This window comes from Monoraphidium neglectum (assembly GCF_000611645.1).
Source record: "Monoraphidium neglectum strain SAG 48.87 unplaced genomic scaffold scaffold00472, whole genome shotgun sequence".
Lineage (NCBI taxonomy): Eukaryota > Viridiplantae > Chlorophyta > Chlorophyceae > Sphaeropleales > Selenastraceae > Monoraphidium > Monoraphidium neglectum.
The window spans coordinates 7,340-25,274 of NW_014013156.1; the positions used below are offsets into that span (position 1 = coordinate 7,340).

The following is a 17,935-nucleotide window of genomic DNA, read 5'->3' on the forward strand; positions in this document are numbered from 1 at the left end:
CCCAGCCACAGCCCCGTACAGGAGCCGCCACAGCGCGCCCAGCGGCGCGGCGCGCTCGCCCAGCGCGCGTAGCATGCCCATGCTGGCGCCGCCGGAGGCGCTCGCCGCTTTCAGGGCCTCGCACCAGAACCCCGGCGCATCAAGCTGCGATGCGTCCAGCCAGTTGGGGTCGCCCGTCCAAATTTTCCTGGACCACTGTATGGGGCGCGGGTTGACCAGCCGCAGCACCGCCTGCAGCATCTCCTCCGCATGCGCGTCGCGCCGCCCCGCCGCCCACGCCACGTGGTGGCGGCCGGCTTCGCAGCCCTTGGCCTGGAGGAGGGTGGGGTGCGGCATGCGGGGTTGAGTGTGGGGAGGTAAGCGGTGGGGATGGTGATGGGGTGCGCGGTGTGTTCAAATGACATGCAGTGCGCAGGACCCGTGTTGCCCCCGGCCGCTGCGAGACGCCCCAGAACCCAGAGTGGTGTCCGGCAGCAGCGGGGCAGCGGGTGGACGCGCTCTTATCGCGTCACCTGGGTGACACCTGGGTGACGCGCACTCACCAGGATGAGGACCTGTTCAAGGCATTCCGGGTGCCCTTGCATCACGGCGTGCTGCAGGAGCACGTGCTGCTCGTGGCTGCAGCAATCTAGCCAGGTAAGCAGGTGCGGCACCATGTGCGTGTGCCCTCTGATGACGGCCTGCTTGGCGGCGGTCGCCGCGACTGGGGGGGCAGCCAAGCCGCGTGTGGAGCAGGTAAGTGTGTGCACGCGTGTGTATGTGTGTAAGTAAGTGTGTCTGTACAGGAGAGCGTGCATGCGTGTGTGTGTGGGTGTGTGCGGGTGTGTGTGTGTGTGTGTGTTTGCCTTTGGTGAGGGGAGGACACGAGAAGGGCCATAGGGGGAGGAAACGGCCGCGACCCAGGCGCTGACATCACAGGGCCAAGGGCACGACAAGCGCAGGCGCAAGGCGCATTCAGGGAAGCCGACGCTGTTGCAGGCACAGCGCTTGCAACACAGCCCGCCGCTGCCGGCGGCCGCGCTTGGCACGCCGCGCGTGCGCTCACAGTTGGCGGTCCAGCAAGTGCCAGTGCTCAGGTTAGTCTCCTCTCGCAGCAGGGAGGGCATGCGCGTGGCTAGCCGGACGACGTCGGCGTTGCCGGCCCCTGCAGCGTAAGCTGCCAGCAGCTCGACGTAAGCCAACCTGGGAGGGCCCGCGAGCGCCAGCACCGCCAGCAGTGGGTAGGCGCCGCGCGTGGCCCTGGCGGCGGCGAGAGGGCGATGAAGCAGTGAGGGCTGGGGCGAACATGCTGCCCGCCAGTGAGGGTATGAACTTGGTGGGGGGCACATGCGCACGAATCCCTGCGACACACGCAACGCAGCTAGCGCCACATGCAAACCGCGCCGCATGCAAAACGCGCTGCATGCAACCCGTGCCGCATGCAAACCGCGCCGCATGCGAAGCTTGCCGCATGCAACCCGTGCCGCATGCAAACCGCCCCCGCCCCATGCGCGGATGCGGCGACCGACCTTTCGGCCGTGCACGTTGCGCGCTCATCGCAGGCACCAGGCGCGGCGGCGGCGAGCGCCCGGCGCATGAAGGCAAAGAAATCCTCAAAGGGGCGTCCGGCCAGGCGATGGAAGCTCGCGGCGGCGTACAGGAGGAGCCGCGGGCGCGGGCGGTTTCTCACGAACCACACCAGCTCGACGGCGGGGTCCGCGCCCAGCGCGCGCAGTGTGCGGCACGACGCAAAGAGGCTGGTCGGGTTGCTGCAGCAGAGCGCGATTGCCGTGAGGAGGGTGCGGGGGAGGTCTAGCAGGAGGCTCCCGTCATTGCCATCGCCATCGCCATCGCCAAGCGCAGCCGCGCCGTCCACACTGGGCATATGTGACGGCAGCTCGGCGCCAGCGGCCAACTTCGCGGCCATATCTGTATCAGCTTTATATAGTGAGCTGTGATACGTAGGTAGGTGCGCAGTTCGTGGTGCGGTGCGTCAGATCGCACCGGATACCGTCCGGTACTGTGTTCTGCATACGGTGTGACAGCACCGTTGATTCAGCAGTTAACATGAATAGAAGTGGAGCTGATGCTTGTAGCTGAAACAACATGTGAAAAGAAGCGGGCCCGACCCTGTGCAACCGTTCATGTCGGTTGCAGGACAGCTCAGACTGCTTGTACTGGTACCATGTGCTGCACGCTGGCCATGCATGAGGCAGCGTGAGCTGTCCATTGGCATGCAGTATGCTGTTGTGCAGGCTCGAAGCTTGTGCAGGCCAGTTACGGCCTAGTTCCGACGCATCATGCACTGTATGGCAAGGCAGTGGCCGCAGGTGCTCAGCGCCAGGTCAACGACATGACCTGCTGAAGTGAACGGCGCCGTCTTCCTTCTTGCAATTCCCTTTCAAGGGTGTCATGTTGAATGCATGCAGCCGATATCTTGATGTGCGTTGCCCTGATCACAGGAGCAGTTTGTGTGTTGCAAAGTGTGTGGAGGGCGCTCGAACACATGTGTGGCGGTGGACCAGGATGTGGGGGTCAGGCGCAGAGCGGGGCTGCAGCGGCGGTGGCCCTGCTGAGAGTGGCAGGCAAGCTCCGCCACATAGACCCGCGCTCTTCGCGCCACAGTCGACATCCTCATTTGGGCTGAGCGTAGCCGAAGGGGGCAAGAGGGGCTTGTGGCTGCCGGTGTGGTCCAACCGCCGGCAACTGCCACATTTTGAAGTTGGTTTTTTGCCCCCTGACCATTCTTCAGGCTCGCAGCAAACTAAAACCTATTTCAATTATAGAAAAGCGCCATCTGCCAGCTGCAAGATGGCGGGCTCCGAGCTGCGGCTGTCGCGGCGCAACAACTGATGCACCGTCTGCTTCATTAACGCTCGCGCCGCAGCTGCGGCGCGGAGTGCAATTTGTTGGGTGTGACGCCAAGGGACGGGCGCAGGCGCTTTTCACCTTAGTCTCCGTAACCAGACAACAGCTGCCAGGGTTGATTGTGCACAGGGCTCCACACATGTGTCATGTTTGCTTTCAGGACGCGCTCTTTCACATGCAAGGATTCTTTCAATCCTATCTTCCTGCTATGCCTGCTTCCTATGCGTGGCTTGCTATGCTGGCAGATTGTGATTCAAATAACCGTAATCATCCCTCCCTAGGAGAGGAGCTGGCCCAAGAAGCACTGCCCTGTCAGAAGACTAGACCGCCGCCGCGTCAAGATTCAGATTCCTGAAACAGACAGGGTGCCTCCGCCTCCGCCATCGCAGCAACAAAATAGGCACACGCGCTGCAGCTGCCACTGCTCTTGCAGCCTCGGCTGCGCTTTGCTCTGCTGATTGCCGCCGTCGCGCTTCGCTCTGCTGAGTGCGGGTCCAGCAGAACGCCAGGCTCGCTGCGTCGCGGCGGGCGGCGCGCGGCGGGCGGCGGCGAGGACCCCGGCAAAGCGCAGCCGAAGGGGGCAGCCAAGGCTTGTTGCTGGCGGCACGGTCCAATTGCTGGCAACTGCCCCCATTTCGAATTGCCAGTTTCGCCCTCTTGGCCATCCTTCAAGCCAGCAGCAACCCAAAGCCATACTTGAACTATAGTTATGAAACATCTGCTGGCTTGAAGATGGCGGGCTCCGAGCTGCTGCTGTCGCGGGCAACAACTGCCGCGCCGTCTGCTAGCTCTGACGCTTGCGCCGCTGCGGATGCAGAGCGCAATATGTTGGGTGTGGCGCCCAGGGACGGGCGCGTGCGCTTTTCACCTCATTCTCTGCAAGCAGACAGCTGTCAGGGCCGATTGTGCGCAGGGCTCCACACATGTGCCACGTTTGCTTTCAGGGAGCACCGTTACACCCGCAAGGATTCTTCAAAACCCATCGTGCTGCTCTGCCTGCTCTCTTTGCGTGCAAGCTTGCTAAACTGGGCCAATTTTACAAAAAACCGTAAGCATCCCTCCTTGAGAGACAAGGTGGCCCGACAGGGGCTGCCCTGTCTGGAGGTGCTTTACTGTACAATCCCATGAGCCTGGATGGCTCCAGGAGCGGGCGACCGCAGGACGCTGTAACAATCCTAATCCTAATCCTGGAGGCTAGGCCACCGCAGCATCTAGATGTGCATTCGTGAAGCAGGCAGGTGCCGCCGCCTCCGCCATCGCACACCCGCTGCAGTGCCCTTGCAGCCGCCGCCGCGCTTTGTTTTACCGAGCAGGGGCCCAGCAGGACGCCAGGCTCGCCGCGCCGGGGCGCGCGGCAGCGAGGACCCCCGCAGCTGCGGCGGCAGCGGAGCGCCCGCTGCGGGAGATGGACGGGCGCTCCCACGTCCCCGAGGACGGTAGTGAAGACTGAAAGTGATGCCCCTGCTTGGGAATCGCTCAGAGCGAGCCAGGTTTGATGAGGCTGTGGCAGCCGCCCATGGCTGGGCAGCGGCTCATGACGGCGACGCCGCGCCCCCCCCTCTCAAACAGGCAGCAAGTCGTTCAAAAGGCTAATTCATGCGGTCACACTGCAGAGCGGCCCTGGGGCTGAGTGCGCCACCGGGAACATCCAAGCCCATTACGACGCGGGCGATCAGTGGCCAGCTGCGGCGCCGGGTCAAGCCGCCAGGCCGCGTACGCCGTGAGCTATGCGCCAACCCCGCCAGCCCCGCCTTCCCCGCCGGCCCCGCCCGGCCCCGCCGCCCGCCACTCATTCAGTTGCCGCGCCCACTGCACTGCGGCGAACATCAGATCCGCGTCCCCGCCACTGCCCGCGTTGGCCACCAGCTTGAACGTCGCCTTGCGCGCCCACCTTGCGCCAAACGGCGGCGGCAGCGGCGACGCGCCCTCGCCCGCCTCCAGCCTGTCGCGCCACATGCGCAGCAGCAGCGCCTTGACGCGCGCCGCGACGGCGCCGCCGGCGCCCGCCGGCGCGCGCAGCGCCAAGTGCGCGGACGGCGGCAACGTGGGGGGGCGCGGCGCCTCTGGCCCCAGCCAGTCGACCGCCAGCACGCGCTCGCCCTCCGCGCTGCCTGCGTGCTCTGCGGCGCGCAGCAGCAGGAGTGCAGCCTCTACCACCTCGTCGATCGGCGCGTCGTCCCGCGCGGCCGTGAGCGGGCGCGCATGCCGTACCGCTCGCAGCAGCGCACCCTGCGCCGCGCCTTGCTCGCCGCCGCCGGCGCGCTCTGCCTCGGCGGCGGCAACCAGGGGCGCCAGCAGCCCCGGCAGCAGGTCGAGCGCGCCTGCTGCTGCTGCGGCGGCGAGCGCGTTGGAGGCCGCCGCCGAGGCGATAGAGGTGTCGGCCGGCTGGCCGAGTTCCGAGAGCAAGGTCAGCGTTTTGATGTCGCGGCGCTGCGCCGCAGCGAGCAGCAGCTCCCAGTGCTCCTGCGGCGCCAGCCACGCGCACCGAGCTGGAATCCCGGGCGGCATGCGCGCCACGCTTGCCCTGGCCTCGGCCCGCATGGCTTCACAGAGCGCCGCCTCACGCGTGAGGGCGCCACGCAGCCACGCTGCCGCGGCGCGGAGCGCGGCCGCACGGGCGGCCGCAGGGGCGTCGGGGCCTGGCATGACAAAAATCGCGGGGTCTAAGCTGCACACAACATCCGCTGGCGCAGGGTCGGTCAGATGCTCGCTGCTGATGGGGACCAAGCAGCCGCTGCCGGGAACCCCGCCGCTCTCCTCATCCCTCCAGCCGCCCGCCTCGCCGCCGCCGCCGCCGCCCGCCTCGCCGCCTGCGGGCGCCGCCGCCGCGGGTGCTCCGCGCAGAGGGTGGCGCCGCACCCACAGCCCAAACTCCTCGGCCACCTGGCGCGCTTGGTGGCCATGGGGCTGCCGCTGCCGATTGCGCCACTCGAAGAACAAGTCGTGCCTCTGCACGTGTGAGACGTGCCCCGCGTCCTGGAGCAACTCGGCCAACTCAAACAGCCCCAACGGTGTGTCGCGGCCGCCTTCGTCAAAGCCGCGGCAGCCGCCGCCGCCGCTTTCGCCGCTTTCGCCGCCGACTTTGACGCCGCCTCGCGCCGGTGTGCGGCCGCCGGCCCCGTGCGGCTGCCGCACCGCCCAGAGGAGCAGCGACTTGGCGAGCACCCATAGGCGCACCGCTGGCAGCAGCGGCTCTGACAGCTCCACGACGCGCCGGCTGCCGGCCAGGGCCAGGCCGGGGCCCCAGTCGCCAGGGGGCAAGTCGCGCTGTCCTAAGAGCCGCACAAAGGTCTGCAGCGGCAGCCAGCCGCTGTTGACTGCCCACAGCACGCTGTTCAACGGCCACTCATGCCATTCCTTGGCGCCCAGCAGCCAGCCGGCGCAGCGGATGGGCGGCGAGGCGCCTAGAAAGGCTCCCGGGAGCACGGGCCCAAGGGCAGAGCAGTCGGGGTCAGGCAGCGTGCACCAATCAACGCCGATGCGGCCTGCGAGCGCCAGCAGCGCTTCGACGCGGCCTGTGTGACCGGTTGCGAGCGCCGCCAACACGCACTCCAGCAGCTGCGCCGCCGAGAGCATCGCGCGCTGGCGCCGCACGCGCGGCGGCGGCGCGCACGGCGCCGCACCGCTGGCGCGCCTCCACTCGCGCAGGGCCGCCTTCAACTCCACGCGGTCCGCCCGCGCCGCTGCCGTCGCGATGCCCCAGCGGGCAGCGTCCACAGCGGCGTCGGCGGCCGTTGCGCCGCCCTCTGCCTCCGTCCCCTCCAGCGCCAGTGCCCGCAGCCGTGCATTCAGAGCCTCAGCCCACGATGGGGCGGCGCGGAGCCACTCGCCCCTCTGGGCTGCCGTTTGGAACCTGGCAGCCAACAGCTGCAGGCCCCCTCGAACGATGAAAGCCAGCTGCGCCGCAGCCACACCCTGGTAGGGCGCGGTACCGCCGGCGCAGCCGGCGGCTGGCTGCCGCCCAGGCAGCTGCGGCGCTTCCGGCTGCTGGTGATGCTGCTGGGGCTGCTCGTGCGCCTTGCGCTCCTGTGCCTGCCCTCCTACATGTTGCCCCAGCTGCTGCTCCGCCCGCTGCCGCTGCTCAAATACGAGCTCCTCCACAAGCCCCACCACGCGCTCAAAGTATGCGTCAGGCGGCGGCGAGAGCTGCGCCAGCTCACCAGCGCTCCGCCTGTGGTAGCCAAGCAACGCTGGCCCCAGCGGCGGCGGGTCCGCCTGGGGCCCTGCCACGGCCGCATACAGCAGCCGCCACAGTGCGCCCAGCGGCGCGACGCGCTCGCCCAGCACGCGCAGCATGCCCATGCTGGCGCCGCCGGAGGCGCTTGCCGCTTTCAGCGCCTCGGACCAGAACCCCGGCGCGTCGAGCTGCGACGCGTCCAGCCAGTTGGGTTCGCCCGTCCAGATGTGCGGGGGCCACTGCATGGCGCGGGGCCTGACCAGCCGCACCACCGCCTGCAGCATTTCCTCTGCATGCGCGTCGCGCCGCCCCGCCGCCCACGCCACGTGGTGGCGGCCGACCTCGCAGCGTTGGGCCTGAAGGAGGTGGGGCAGCGGACAGCGGACAGCGGGATGCGAGGGTCAGTGTGGTGAAGTCAGCGATGGGGATGGCCGGAAGGCGCGGGGTACTTGGTGACGCAATGCAGTACACAAGATCCGTGGCGCCCGCGCCGTTCGCGAGATGCCCCGGCATCCAGAATGGTGTGCTGCGGCAGCAGAGCAGCCGGTGGACTCGCGATGCATGTCACCCGAGTGGCGCCCGGGTGACGCGCACTCACCAAGATGAGGACCTGACCTAGGCAGTCCGGGTGCCCCTGCATCACCGCGTGCTGCAGGAGAGCGCGATGCTCGCGGCTGCAGCTATCTAGCCAGGTGAGCAGGTGTGGCACCATGTGAGTGTGCCCCTTGATGACGGCCTGCTTTGCGGCGGTTGCAGCGACTGCGAGGGCAGTCAGGGCGCATGTGGAGCAAGTGGGTGGGTGTGCGCATGAGTGTCAGTAAGTGCGCCTGTACGAGAAGGCGTCTGGGTGAGAGAGCGTGCATGTGTTCGCGTGAGTGTGTGTGTGTGTGTTTGTGTGCGTATGTGTATAAGAGAGTGTGTCTGTATGAGATCGTGCATGCATGTGTGTGCAAGTGTGTGTGCACACTGCGCGTGTATGTTTGTTTTGAGGAAAGGAGGGGAGGAGAAGGGCAAAGGCCTTAAAAACGTCCGTGACCCAGACGTTGCCACCACAGGTGGGCCAAGGGCGCGGCAGGCAAAGGTGCACGGCGACTTCAGGCAGGCAACTCTGCTGCAGGGGCGCAGAGCATGCAACACAGCCCAACGCTGCCCGCAGCCGCGCTTGCCATGCCGCCCGCGCTCACAGTTGGCGCTCCAGCCCCCGCCGACGCTCAGTGTCGCCCTCACGCGCAGCTGAGAGGGCATGCTCGCGGCCAGCCGGACGATCTCGGCGTTGCCGGCCCCTGCAGCGTAAGCTGCCAGCAGCTCGACATAAGCCATTTGGGGATTGCCCACAAGCGCCAGCGCGGCCAGCAAAGGGTAGGCGCCGCGCACGGCCCTGGCAGCGCAGCGAGGTGAGACAGTGAAGGCTTTCATGGCGGGCGCATGCGCACGCATGCCAGCGACACACGCTGCGCAGCAGGTCACGCAGGCTGGCAGCGCGTGCGCACGCGCCGCATGGATCCGCGGCCCCGCACGCATCCAATGACCGACCTTTCAGCCTTGCGCATCGCGCGCTCATATGATGCATCACAGGCGCCAGGCGCGGCGGCGGCGAGAGCACGGCGGGTGAAGGCGAAGAAGTCCTCAAAGGGGCGGCGCCCGACCAGGCGATGGAAGCTCGTGGCGGCGTATGGCAGGAGCCGCGGGCGCGGGCGGTGCTGCAGGAACCACTGTAGCTCGACGGCAGGGTCAGCGCCCACAGCGCGCAGCGCGGGGCACGACGCGAAGAAGCTGGTCGGGTTGCTGCAGCAGAGCGCAATCGCTGTGAGCAGGGGGCGGGGGAGGTCCAGCAGGCGGCATGGGTCGCCAGCAGCGACGGTGATGGCGCCGTCCGCCCTGTGCACGTCTTGCGGCAGGTCTGCGCCAGGGGCCACCTGCACCGTCATACTTAGCTATACACGTGCCGTTATTACATGCATAGTACGTGAGCAGTGCGTGGCGCAGAGCGCGAGTGTACTGTACACGATACGGGACGACGGTGCCGGCGTTTGATCTGGGCAGTGGCCATTACGATGAATTAAGCTGATGCTTGCAGTAAAAGCATCAAGTGCAGCAACATTCACCGGAGCGGATTCTGCTGGGCTGCCCGGAGCCCTGCTCATGTCAGCAGGGCGAGCTGCTTTTGCTGCATGGTGGGCGTTCGCGAGGCAGCGTGTACTGTCCATTGGCGTGCACTATGCTGTGCTACAAGGCAATATAATTCATTTGGGCCACTTCTGCGCCACGTATCCTGGCGAGGCAGCGGCTGCGTTGAGGGCGACGTCAACACAAACGACATGGTGAACGGCGCCATCTACCTTCTTCATACCATGTACTGGGACGGGTGTCATGTGGAATGCGTGTAATCATTGACTTGGATCATGTTGCCTTGATCACAACAGAGGTCCTATTGTTCTCAAGTTTGCGCAGATGGCTCGCACGCATTTGTGGCGGTGGAGCAGGATGTGGGGGTCATGCGAAGAGCAGGGCTAACGTAGGCATCAGAGAGTGGCAGGCAAACTCCACCACAAAACTTCGCACATTCTGCGCTACGGTTGTACACCAAATTTGCACTGAGCGTGGGCCGAGGGGGCAGCCAGGCTGCTGGCTGGCGGTAGTCTCGCTGGCAACTGTCACAGCTTTATGTTGCTTTGTTGCACTCTTGAACACCTTTCAGGCCTGCATCATACTCAAAAATCATCTTCAAACGTCGGATTTGCCGCATCTGCTGGCTGCACGAGTGGCAACCACGTTGACCTGTTGACCAGCCACCGTTCAATGGCAGCTTGTCGGCGTGATCCAAACACGTGCTCACCAAACTTGATATTCGTAATCAAATTCAAGCCTGTGCTTCCAATCTCTGTCGAGATCTAAGACAAGCAAGCGAGTCCTTCTCACAAATATCATACGCCCGTCCGCGGACACCATATAATATCATGAAGCGTGCCAGAGATATCAGCGAGGTGTTGTTTCAGCTCGAAGGTGTGCAGGCCTCGTTGGATGATCTATTCAAAGAGCGCAATGGCGGCGTTGCGCGTACTGCACACCGCGCTGCGAGTTGTGGCGTGCGAGCGGACGTGTACGCTAGTGTCATAGGTGCGCACTCAGAGAGCACCATGCCCCTCACTCAAATACTTGCAACAATATGCCGTGTGCGCCGCAGGCGGTGGGATCGTAGTCCTCAAGCGCCGCACACCGCAAAAAGCGGGCGGTGGCCATCTCGACCAAGACGGGGTCCCCGCCAGGTTAGCAGCGACCGCCGCCCGCCCCTCCGAGATCTGCGACGTCTTCCCCATCTTGTTCAACGTCCTCGACGGCGGCGCGCGGCGCGGCCTGGGCACCGCGTGCCGCGCGGCCAATGCGGCGTACCGCCACGGGGTGCTGCGGCTGGCGCTGCCCTGGTAGGCAGCGGCCGGCCTGCCATGTGATGCGAGCACTGAGGGCGCTCGTATTGTGGGACCTGGCCGCCTGAACGGCCCAACCCACCCCGCTACTGCCCCTGTCAGCTCTGTCGGCCCTGCCTCATCTACGTTTGGTTTTCACCCTGCACCTCTGCCCTGATTTCTGCCACCCACCTCTGGCCCAACGCACCAGGCAGTACCTGCGGGTCCTGCCCAGTGTCGCGGCGCGCTTCCCGAGCCTGCAGCACCTGAGGATCATCAACTGCTGCACGCTGATGTCAGCGGCCGCGTACAACGACCATGACAACGACCCCCATGGTGCGACCAGGGACGTCCCGCCCTGCATCGCGTACTTCCGGCCGGAACCCCCGCCGCCGCAGCGGCTGCTGACCTCGGAGATCGGGCGGCTCATCGGGCGCCTGTCGGGCCTGAGGGAGCTCGTCGTACCTGCTGGGGTGGACGTGAGCGCGGAGGGCGCAGCGGCGCTGGCCGCCGGGCTCGGGCAGCTCAGGTGATCACGGCCACGAAAACATCTGTCACACACTGTGATTTCAAGAGCCCCTTCTGCTGTGTGCAGCGGGTGCCGCCGCGCTCTGGCAACGTCTTGAGTCGGCCATTTGTAGCGCCGCGGCGCTTTGCTGTGTGTCTGTCGAGGTCGCCAAGCCCTCGCACTGCTTTGCTGAGAGGATCGCCTTGCTACAAACCTTTCTGACATGGAACGCCCCCGTTACTGGGTGCATGCGGACACCCACGACCGCAGGCAGCTGGACCTGGCGGGCCGCGGCGTTGGCCCCGCGGGCGCGCGTGGCCTGGCGGTGCTCACCAACCTGGAGAGCCTGCGGCTGGGCTGGTGCCACATTGGGACAGAGGTGGGGGCTGCTGGTTGGGCCATGTGCCGTGGCATGTGCTGATGTCAGCGACCGCTCTCACCCCTGTACGACAGTTTAAAGGGTTTGACAGTGCGATGTCATTGGCCTCGATTAATCAACAGGTAACGTTTGACCCCTGAACTGCCGCCCCAACATCCTCGGCCCAGTCGATACCATGTCAAACCCATCGTGCCAAGTCGCCCTTTCACATTCCCGCCAACAGACCGCCCTCTCGCCACCCCCTCCTTTATCCCTTCTCCCCCTCAAACCCCGCCGCAGGCCGCCACCGCCCTGACCGCGCTGACCGGCCTGCGCTGCCTGTCGCTGCCAGGCAACTGGATCGGCCCTGAGGCAGTGCCCCGCCTCGCCGCGTCCCTCACGCGCCTCGAGTCCCTCGACCTCGCCCACAACCTCTGCATGGCGCCCGCCAACACCGGCCCTGCCGCGCTGGCCCGCCTGGACCGGCTGGCGCGGCTGGACGCCGCCGCCACGGGCCTGACGGCCGCGGGGCTGCGCGCGCTGGCGGGCGGCGTTGCGCGGTTTGGCGCGCTGGACGTGTCACTGAACGACGAGTCTGTTTTGGAGGGCGTCCTGCCAGACGGCGCCCTCGCTGCGCCCGCGGCGCAGGCCTGCGCCGCGGCCGCGCCGCTGCCGCAGCCGCCGCGCGGGCTGAGGCAGCTGCGGGCGCTCGGCGCCGCGTGCGTGGGGGTCGGCGCCGACGAGGCTCGGGCGCTAGCGTCGCTGGGGGGCCTCTCTGAGCTGCGACTGTCGCGACGCAACGACTGCCGCGCCGTCTGCTCCGCGCTCGCGCCGCTGCGGGCACGAAACGCCGTCTTTTGGGTGTGACGTCGTAAGGCGGGCGCGCGTGATTCTCACCCCGGCCGCGGCCCTCAGGTGACATGTGTGGGGGTCAGTTGCGCGCAGGATTTCACGCATGTGTCCTGTTGGCTTCCAGGGCGCGCCATCACACCGGGGCGTATTCTTCCTGGTATCCCACCATCCTGCTCCGCCTGTTCTTTGTGCGCGGCTTGCTATGCTGGCACATTTTCTCACAATTATCCCTCCTTAGGGGTGAGGGGATGTTCTGGAAAACTGCAACCGCAGTCTTTTGGCTGCTAGGCCATTTGAATGCCCTTCGCCCCTTGGCCTGCCCCGCTCCTCCCACCCCTGCTCTGTGTCACAACCAACCTCTCGGTGCCTCCCGGATGCGTGATACGCTTGTGCTCGCCTTTATCCCCACATTTTTGTCCCGAGGCCTCCCAGATGATGCTTTGCAACCACACAATACACTGTAGCAACCCAGAGGTTCCTAGCCACAGGCTCCGAGCGTTCGTTGCATTACTGTCGGGCGGGCCGGCAGCCAGTCTGCAGCCGAGTGACGTCATCACGTCCTCACGGCCACCGGTGCAGAGCAGTAGGGGCAGGCCCCAAAGAGCGTCGAGAAGCAGCGCCGGCTGTTGGGCAGGCCGCGCAGCCACTCCGCCAGGCAGCGCGCGTGGAAGGGGCGCGCGCAGCCCTCGACCGCGTCGCAGCTCGCGTCCGGCACGTCGCCTGCGGGGCGAGGGGGTGGGGGTCGGGTGGTGGGTGTGGTTGCTGGTCGTGCTTACGACCGCATGAGGAGAGCGGCATTCTGTCACGGCGCGATCCGCCGTTAGCCAGGCAGATGCCCCACAGGATCAAGGTCCAGGGCGCAGGCTACAGGGACACCCGCAGTGCTGTCTAAAGGGTGTGGCCCCGGGTCTCACCCGGCTGGTCCGCAGGCGCGGAGGGATCTTGCAGCAGCACCGCGTAGCAGATGCCGCAGGCGCCGGCGTCTTCCTCCTCGTCCCCGCTGCTGCTGCTGCTGCTGGCGTCGCTGGCGCTGCCGTCGCCGTCACGCATCCCCTCATCGCCGGGCGGCCCCATCCGCGAATCCGCATGGCCATGCGCGGCCGCCCCCGTGGCGCCATCACCACCGCCGCCGCCGCCGCCTTGCCGCGCGGCTGCCTCTGCATGCGAAGCCAATGAGATCGGCCGCCGCAGGTCCTCTAGCCAGGCCAGCTGCTGCCTCCCGGGCGCCGGCAGCTCAAGCTGCAGCACCGCCGCCAAATTGTCCCCCGGCGCCGCGCCCTGCGTCCACCCCGCCGCCGCGCCCGCGCACCAGCGCCGCTGCAGCTCCGCCGCCGCGGCGCCGCCGCCGGAAAAGGTGGCGGAGGGGAGGGCGCGGGGGGCGGCTGGGGAGAAGGCGAGCTCGAGGCAACCTGCCCCGCGCGGCAGCGAGAGCCGGCGGCTGCAGCGGCCGAACCAGCCCGCGGGCCCCGCGCATGGGGACGCAGAACCCGCCTCGCCGCCCGCTTCGCCGCCGCCGCCGCCGTCGATCCAATCGCTCAGCTGCTGCTGCGCGCGGTTGCGGGCCTCTGGGGGGTCCAGGACGCGGCAGCTGCCCTCCAGCTGCTCAAGGACAGCCCACAGGTCTTGGTAGCGGGCGAGGGCCTGCCAAAAATTGAGCGAGAAGGGTGCAGCAGCAGGTGTGGGGGGCGCGGAGGGGGAATCTAAATGCTGGTGGCATCAGAGGGATGCACAATTCGCTCAAAAAGCAGCCTGTTGATGCGCACCTGTCGCGCATGCCGCGCCACCGCCACCAGTGTGCTGCTGCCGGGGCCCCACGAAAACCCAAAGGGCTCCGGCAGGTCCATCCAAGCGGAGGGCGCCGAGGCCGGGAAGCTGCCGGGCAGCTGCACGCGCAGCAGATGGGGGCGGCCTGCGGCGGCGCGCATCGGTGGTGCGCACTTGTCGGCTACCGCGGATCGGCGCGGGTGTGACGACATTCCGATTCCTTTCCTCGTCGTGGAGAGCATATCACCAGCAGGCATGTGAGGGGCAAGGGGGTATTGCCCGGAGGCAAAACGTAACCACATGAGCTTCTGTATGTCCTCACCTGCCGTGTCCTCGATTTGCAGAGCCAGGCGCCGCAAGTCCTGCACACAAGCGGCCGACACCGGGGTTGGAAAAAAGCGACACCAATGTTTGGGGCTTTTGCAGCCGGCCACCCGGCCGCTGCCTAACCCAGCAGCGGAGGACCACGCGCCGCATGACAAGGCGCGGCCAGGTGGCGGCCGGCGCACTAGGATACCAGCAGTGCTGGGTGGGAAACTGAGCGGTGGAAGCACAAAGGCACCTGGCTCAGGGCGACCACCGAGCCCCAGCCCAGGCCGTCAAGCTGCTGCAAGAGGGTCAGGTGAAACTCCAGCGCCACGCCCCTATGACTGCTGGCGCCAGACACTGACTGCGCCTCTAGCGGCATCAGGAGCAGCGGCAATGGCGGGAGCGGCGACTCGTCAGAGGCTGCGGCCGCATCTGCGCCGCGCGCAACCGCATGAAAACACCAGGGTGGTGCTTGGCGTGAAAGCAGCGGCACCTGCCACGCGCGCGCCTGCGGCTGCTCGTCCGGGTGCGGCTGCTGCTGCCGCGGCCGCCGCCGAGGCCTCAGCGGCGGGGGCCGCGCCTGCACCACTTTGAGGGAGGGCCCCAGCGCCGCCTGCAGCTCCCGAACGAGGTCGCAAGGGCGGAAGCCGGCCGGCAGCTGCTGCAGCCGCTGAAGGGTGCCGGCGGGGAGGCGGTCGAGCAGCTCGGCGGCGCAGGTGAGGGGCTCGAGCTGCTGGTGAGGCGGTGTTTGGCCCGCCCTTGGAGGCGGGGCGGCCTGGTCCTCTAGCAGGTGCTGCGGAAGCTGCTGCTGCTGCTGCTGCTGTTTTGGCGGGTGCTGCGGATTGTCTAGGGCAGGCGCGAATAGCTCCTCTGCACATGCAACCCCGCCGTCGTGCTCGGGCTGCGGGGCATGTCGCGGCGCACGCAGCTGCAGTCGGCGGCGATGGCAGACGACTGACATCAGGTATAGTGATGTCTATAGGCTGTATGAGTGTGACGCTACGGTTGTGAGGCACCTGTTTCTGCGTGTATTCAAGGATGGCGGGATCTAGATCTCTTTGTGTATTTTTTCATTTGTCTCAAGGCCACTGGATTCAATGCGGACTGATCAAATAGAGATACCAACAATAAACACTAGCTGCACTTGCACCTCTCCGCGCGAAGCACTGGCGCAATTCGATTGACGACTCCAGAGAAAAGAGCAGTCGAGGAGCAGCAACACCATAAACGGTCTTCAGCATAAACAAGTCATGCTCGCGTGTAGCACATTGGGCAGGGCGCCTGTGGTGACCAGGGGCGGCGCAGTGCTGACCACCGAACGCCGCAGCGTGTGCGGGGCCACAGCAGGTGATAACTGGGTGCAATCGCAACTGCACGCGCGCAAAACGCGAGCCACCAAACAGTTCTTCATTTTCTTCCTGTATTGCTGGTGTCGCTTCAACGTGCGTTGAATCTCGTGGTCGCACTTCCCGGCGCAACGCAGCCCTCCGGCGCCGGCAGCGGGCAGCCCCCGCCTGGCGGCCCTCGGCGGCCGCGCCAGACGCCGCCGCGGAGGGCGCCGCCAGCAGCAGCGGCGGCAGCGCCGCCGCCAGCCTGCCCGGTCAGCGGCTGGTGGCGACGCTGCCCAAGCCGGTGGGCGTCGTGTTTTCACAGAAGGAGGGCGGCCCCGTGTTCATCGAGAGTGTGGTGCCTGGCGGCAACGCCGACAAGGCCGGCATCAAGGTGGGGCGCCAGGCGGGCAGGTGCACGCCCCGCTTGCTCACACGCCGCCCAGATGCTTCTGCGTTCGCCACCACCCTCGGAACCCGGGCTGCTCGCTGCAAAGGGCACCAAGCGGGCGAGCGGCAAACACTGCGCAGCCGTCCTGCTGTTGGCCACCACTCCTCCAACTGCGCCTTGCATGGGGCTGGAGCGCCCACCAAGCCTGGGCCAAGCCCGTTCGTCCGCTTCGCCCACCCCGCTGCCCCCCCTACGATCTCTCTCTCCCCCCAAACCCACTCCAGCCCGGGGACATTCTCAACCGCTGCAGCGCCGTCACCCTCAAGGTGGGCGCTCTACTCGGCGGCCACTCCCGCCCTGCCGCTGCAGCTGGGCCCCTGCCGTGCGGCTGCGTGCTGGCTTGCGGGACACACCCCAGAGCGGCCGCTACCAACGGACACGCCCGTGGTTGCCAGCCTGCGCCATGCGAGCCGGGCTGGTCCTGCCTTTTCCTCCCTCTCATTCCAACCCACCTGTAGCTCACCAGCTGCTCGGGATCCCCTCTGTTCCAACAGGCTGGCAAGGAGGGCCGGTATGAGAGGGTGGGGCATGGCGACAGGCCCTATGACAACTGGGAGGTGACCGGGCGGCAATCAAGGGGAGGGAGTGCACACGGGGCCACATAGGCAGGAGGGCACGTGGGCGGGGCGGCCTGCAGGGCTGCGCTGCAAGGAGGCGGCCGCCGAATGCGGGTGCTGGCCGGCCCCTCAGCCCTTTGCGAGCAGCAGCAGCGGCGGCGTGGGTGAGGGCCACGCAGCTGTACCCGCTGGCGCGGGTACAGCGCCGCTGCACCCTCAAGACGCCGCCGCGGAAGCTGCCGCTGTGGGCTGGGGCTTTCGCTGCCGCGGCAGCTTTCGCACCCACGGCGATGGCTGCTGTGGACCACAACTACCAACCACCCTGCCAACCGCCCTCCAGCCGCCCTCGAACCAACCGCCCTCCAGCCGCCCTCCAACCAACCGCCCTCCCACCGCCCGCCCCCCAGGAGATCATGATCGACACGGAGGGCCTCAAGTTTGAGACGGTGATGAGCGCCCTCAAGAGCAACAACGAGCGCTGGGGCTTTAAGACGGTCACGCTCGTCATCAGGCGGCCGCCCCCCGCTGAAGAGTAGGCGCCGCGGCGGAGGGCCGCGGGCCCCGGCCGCGCCGGCGCCTGGCCCTGACGTGCGGGGCCGCACGAGAGGGCTCAGCTTTGGGAATTACAAAAGACATGCCGTGTGCGTGATGAGTCGTGGTCCGGCGTGAAACTTGGTGTGCCGCCGCTTCATAAGATGCGGCAGCGGTGAGGCAGCGTCGCACTGCTGCACCCGCTGCCTTGTCGTAGCGCCGCGCGCCAGCCCCGGCTGCTGTAAAGCGCTCCGGCTGTCGACAATGAAAGCAGGGGTGTGTTACAGTGCTCCTCCGGTCGAACGGGCGGATCGGGGCGTTTCATGTTTTATGGCGTTGTGGCAGCAATCAGGGCAGCAGGGCCCGCCCGCGCAAACGATCTGCAGACGGGCGGCGCTCGGGTCCCCTCTCGTGGGTCATCAGGGCTGCGCAAAGGCACAAGGCAACGGCGGGCGCACCACGGGGCGGGGCGCGCCCCACTGCAAATATCACAACCCGCGGCGGCGGCGGCGGCGCCGGCGCGCGCGCGTTCAGACACAAACATGAGGATCGAACCAACTGAGTCGAGCTTGGCCCCGCGGCACGAGCTGCGTGGGCCAATGCGGACCGGGGGGCGACGTGGACACGCGCCAACGCGCACACACAGTAGAGTCACACACACGGCGGCCGCGGCGCCGCCTCTCAGGGCGCGCGGCCGCGCTGAATCCCGACCCAGGGGCCGGCCGGGCGGCCGCGGGGCGCTCAACTGAGCGAGGGCGCCCGACGGAGGGGGGTGCCGCGCGCGTGGTTGGCGGCCCGCACCTTTTCGGCCGGGGAGGCGTCGGCACGGGGGCCAGGTGGGGGGGGCGG

The 17,935-nt window shown here is 67.1% G+C and overlaps 4 protein-coding genes across 4 annotated transcripts; 2 read left to right on the forward strand and 2 right to left on the reverse strand.

Moving 5' to 3' along the window:
* Positions 1–4,572: 4,572 nt before the first annotated feature.
* MNEG_3666 (hypothetical protein) lies at positions 4,573–7,308 on the reverse strand (the record flags this gene model as incomplete). The annotated part of the gene is made up of 1 exon (XM_014047855.1): positions 4,573–7,308. The coding sequence occupies one exon, from the start codon at positions 7,306–7,308 to the stop codon at positions 4,573–4,575; it is 2,736 nt and encodes a 911-aa protein (XP_013903309.1).
* A 2,758-nt stretch (positions 7,309–10,066) lies between these two features.
* MNEG_3667 (hypothetical protein) lies at positions 10,067–12,161 on the forward strand (the record flags this gene model as incomplete). Its single annotated transcript, XM_014047856.1, has 5 exons — positions 10,067–10,124; positions 10,209–10,446; positions 10,640–10,957; positions 11,207–11,315; positions 11,595–12,161. 5 exons carry the CDS (start codon positions 10,067–10,069, stop codon positions 12,159–12,161), a joined length of 1,290 nt encoding a protein of 429 aa, XP_013903310.1.
* Positions 12,162–12,699: 538 nt separating this feature from the next.
* Positions 12,700–15,180, reverse strand: MNEG_3668 (E3 ubiquitin-protein ligase FANCL; the record flags this gene model as incomplete). Its single annotated transcript, XM_014047857.1, has 5 exons — positions 12,700–12,866; positions 13,061–13,787; positions 13,910–14,055; positions 14,233–14,272; positions 14,473–15,180. 5 exons carry the CDS (start codon positions 15,178–15,180, stop codon positions 12,700–12,702), a joined length of 1,788 nt encoding a protein of 595 aa, XP_013903311.1.
* Positions 15,181–15,469: 289 nt separating this feature from the next.
* On the forward strand, positions 15,470–17,091 carry MNEG_3669 (hypothetical protein; the record flags this gene model as incomplete). The annotated part of the gene is made up of 6 exons (XM_014047858.1): positions 15,470–15,566; positions 15,703–15,941; positions 16,223–16,264; positions 16,493–16,555; positions 16,689–16,799; positions 16,963–17,091. The coding sequence occupies 6 exons, from the start codon at positions 15,470–15,472 to the stop codon at positions 17,089–17,091; spliced, it is 681 nt and encodes a 226-aa protein (XP_013903312.1).
* Between the last annotated feature and the right edge of the window lie 844 nt (positions 17,092–17,935).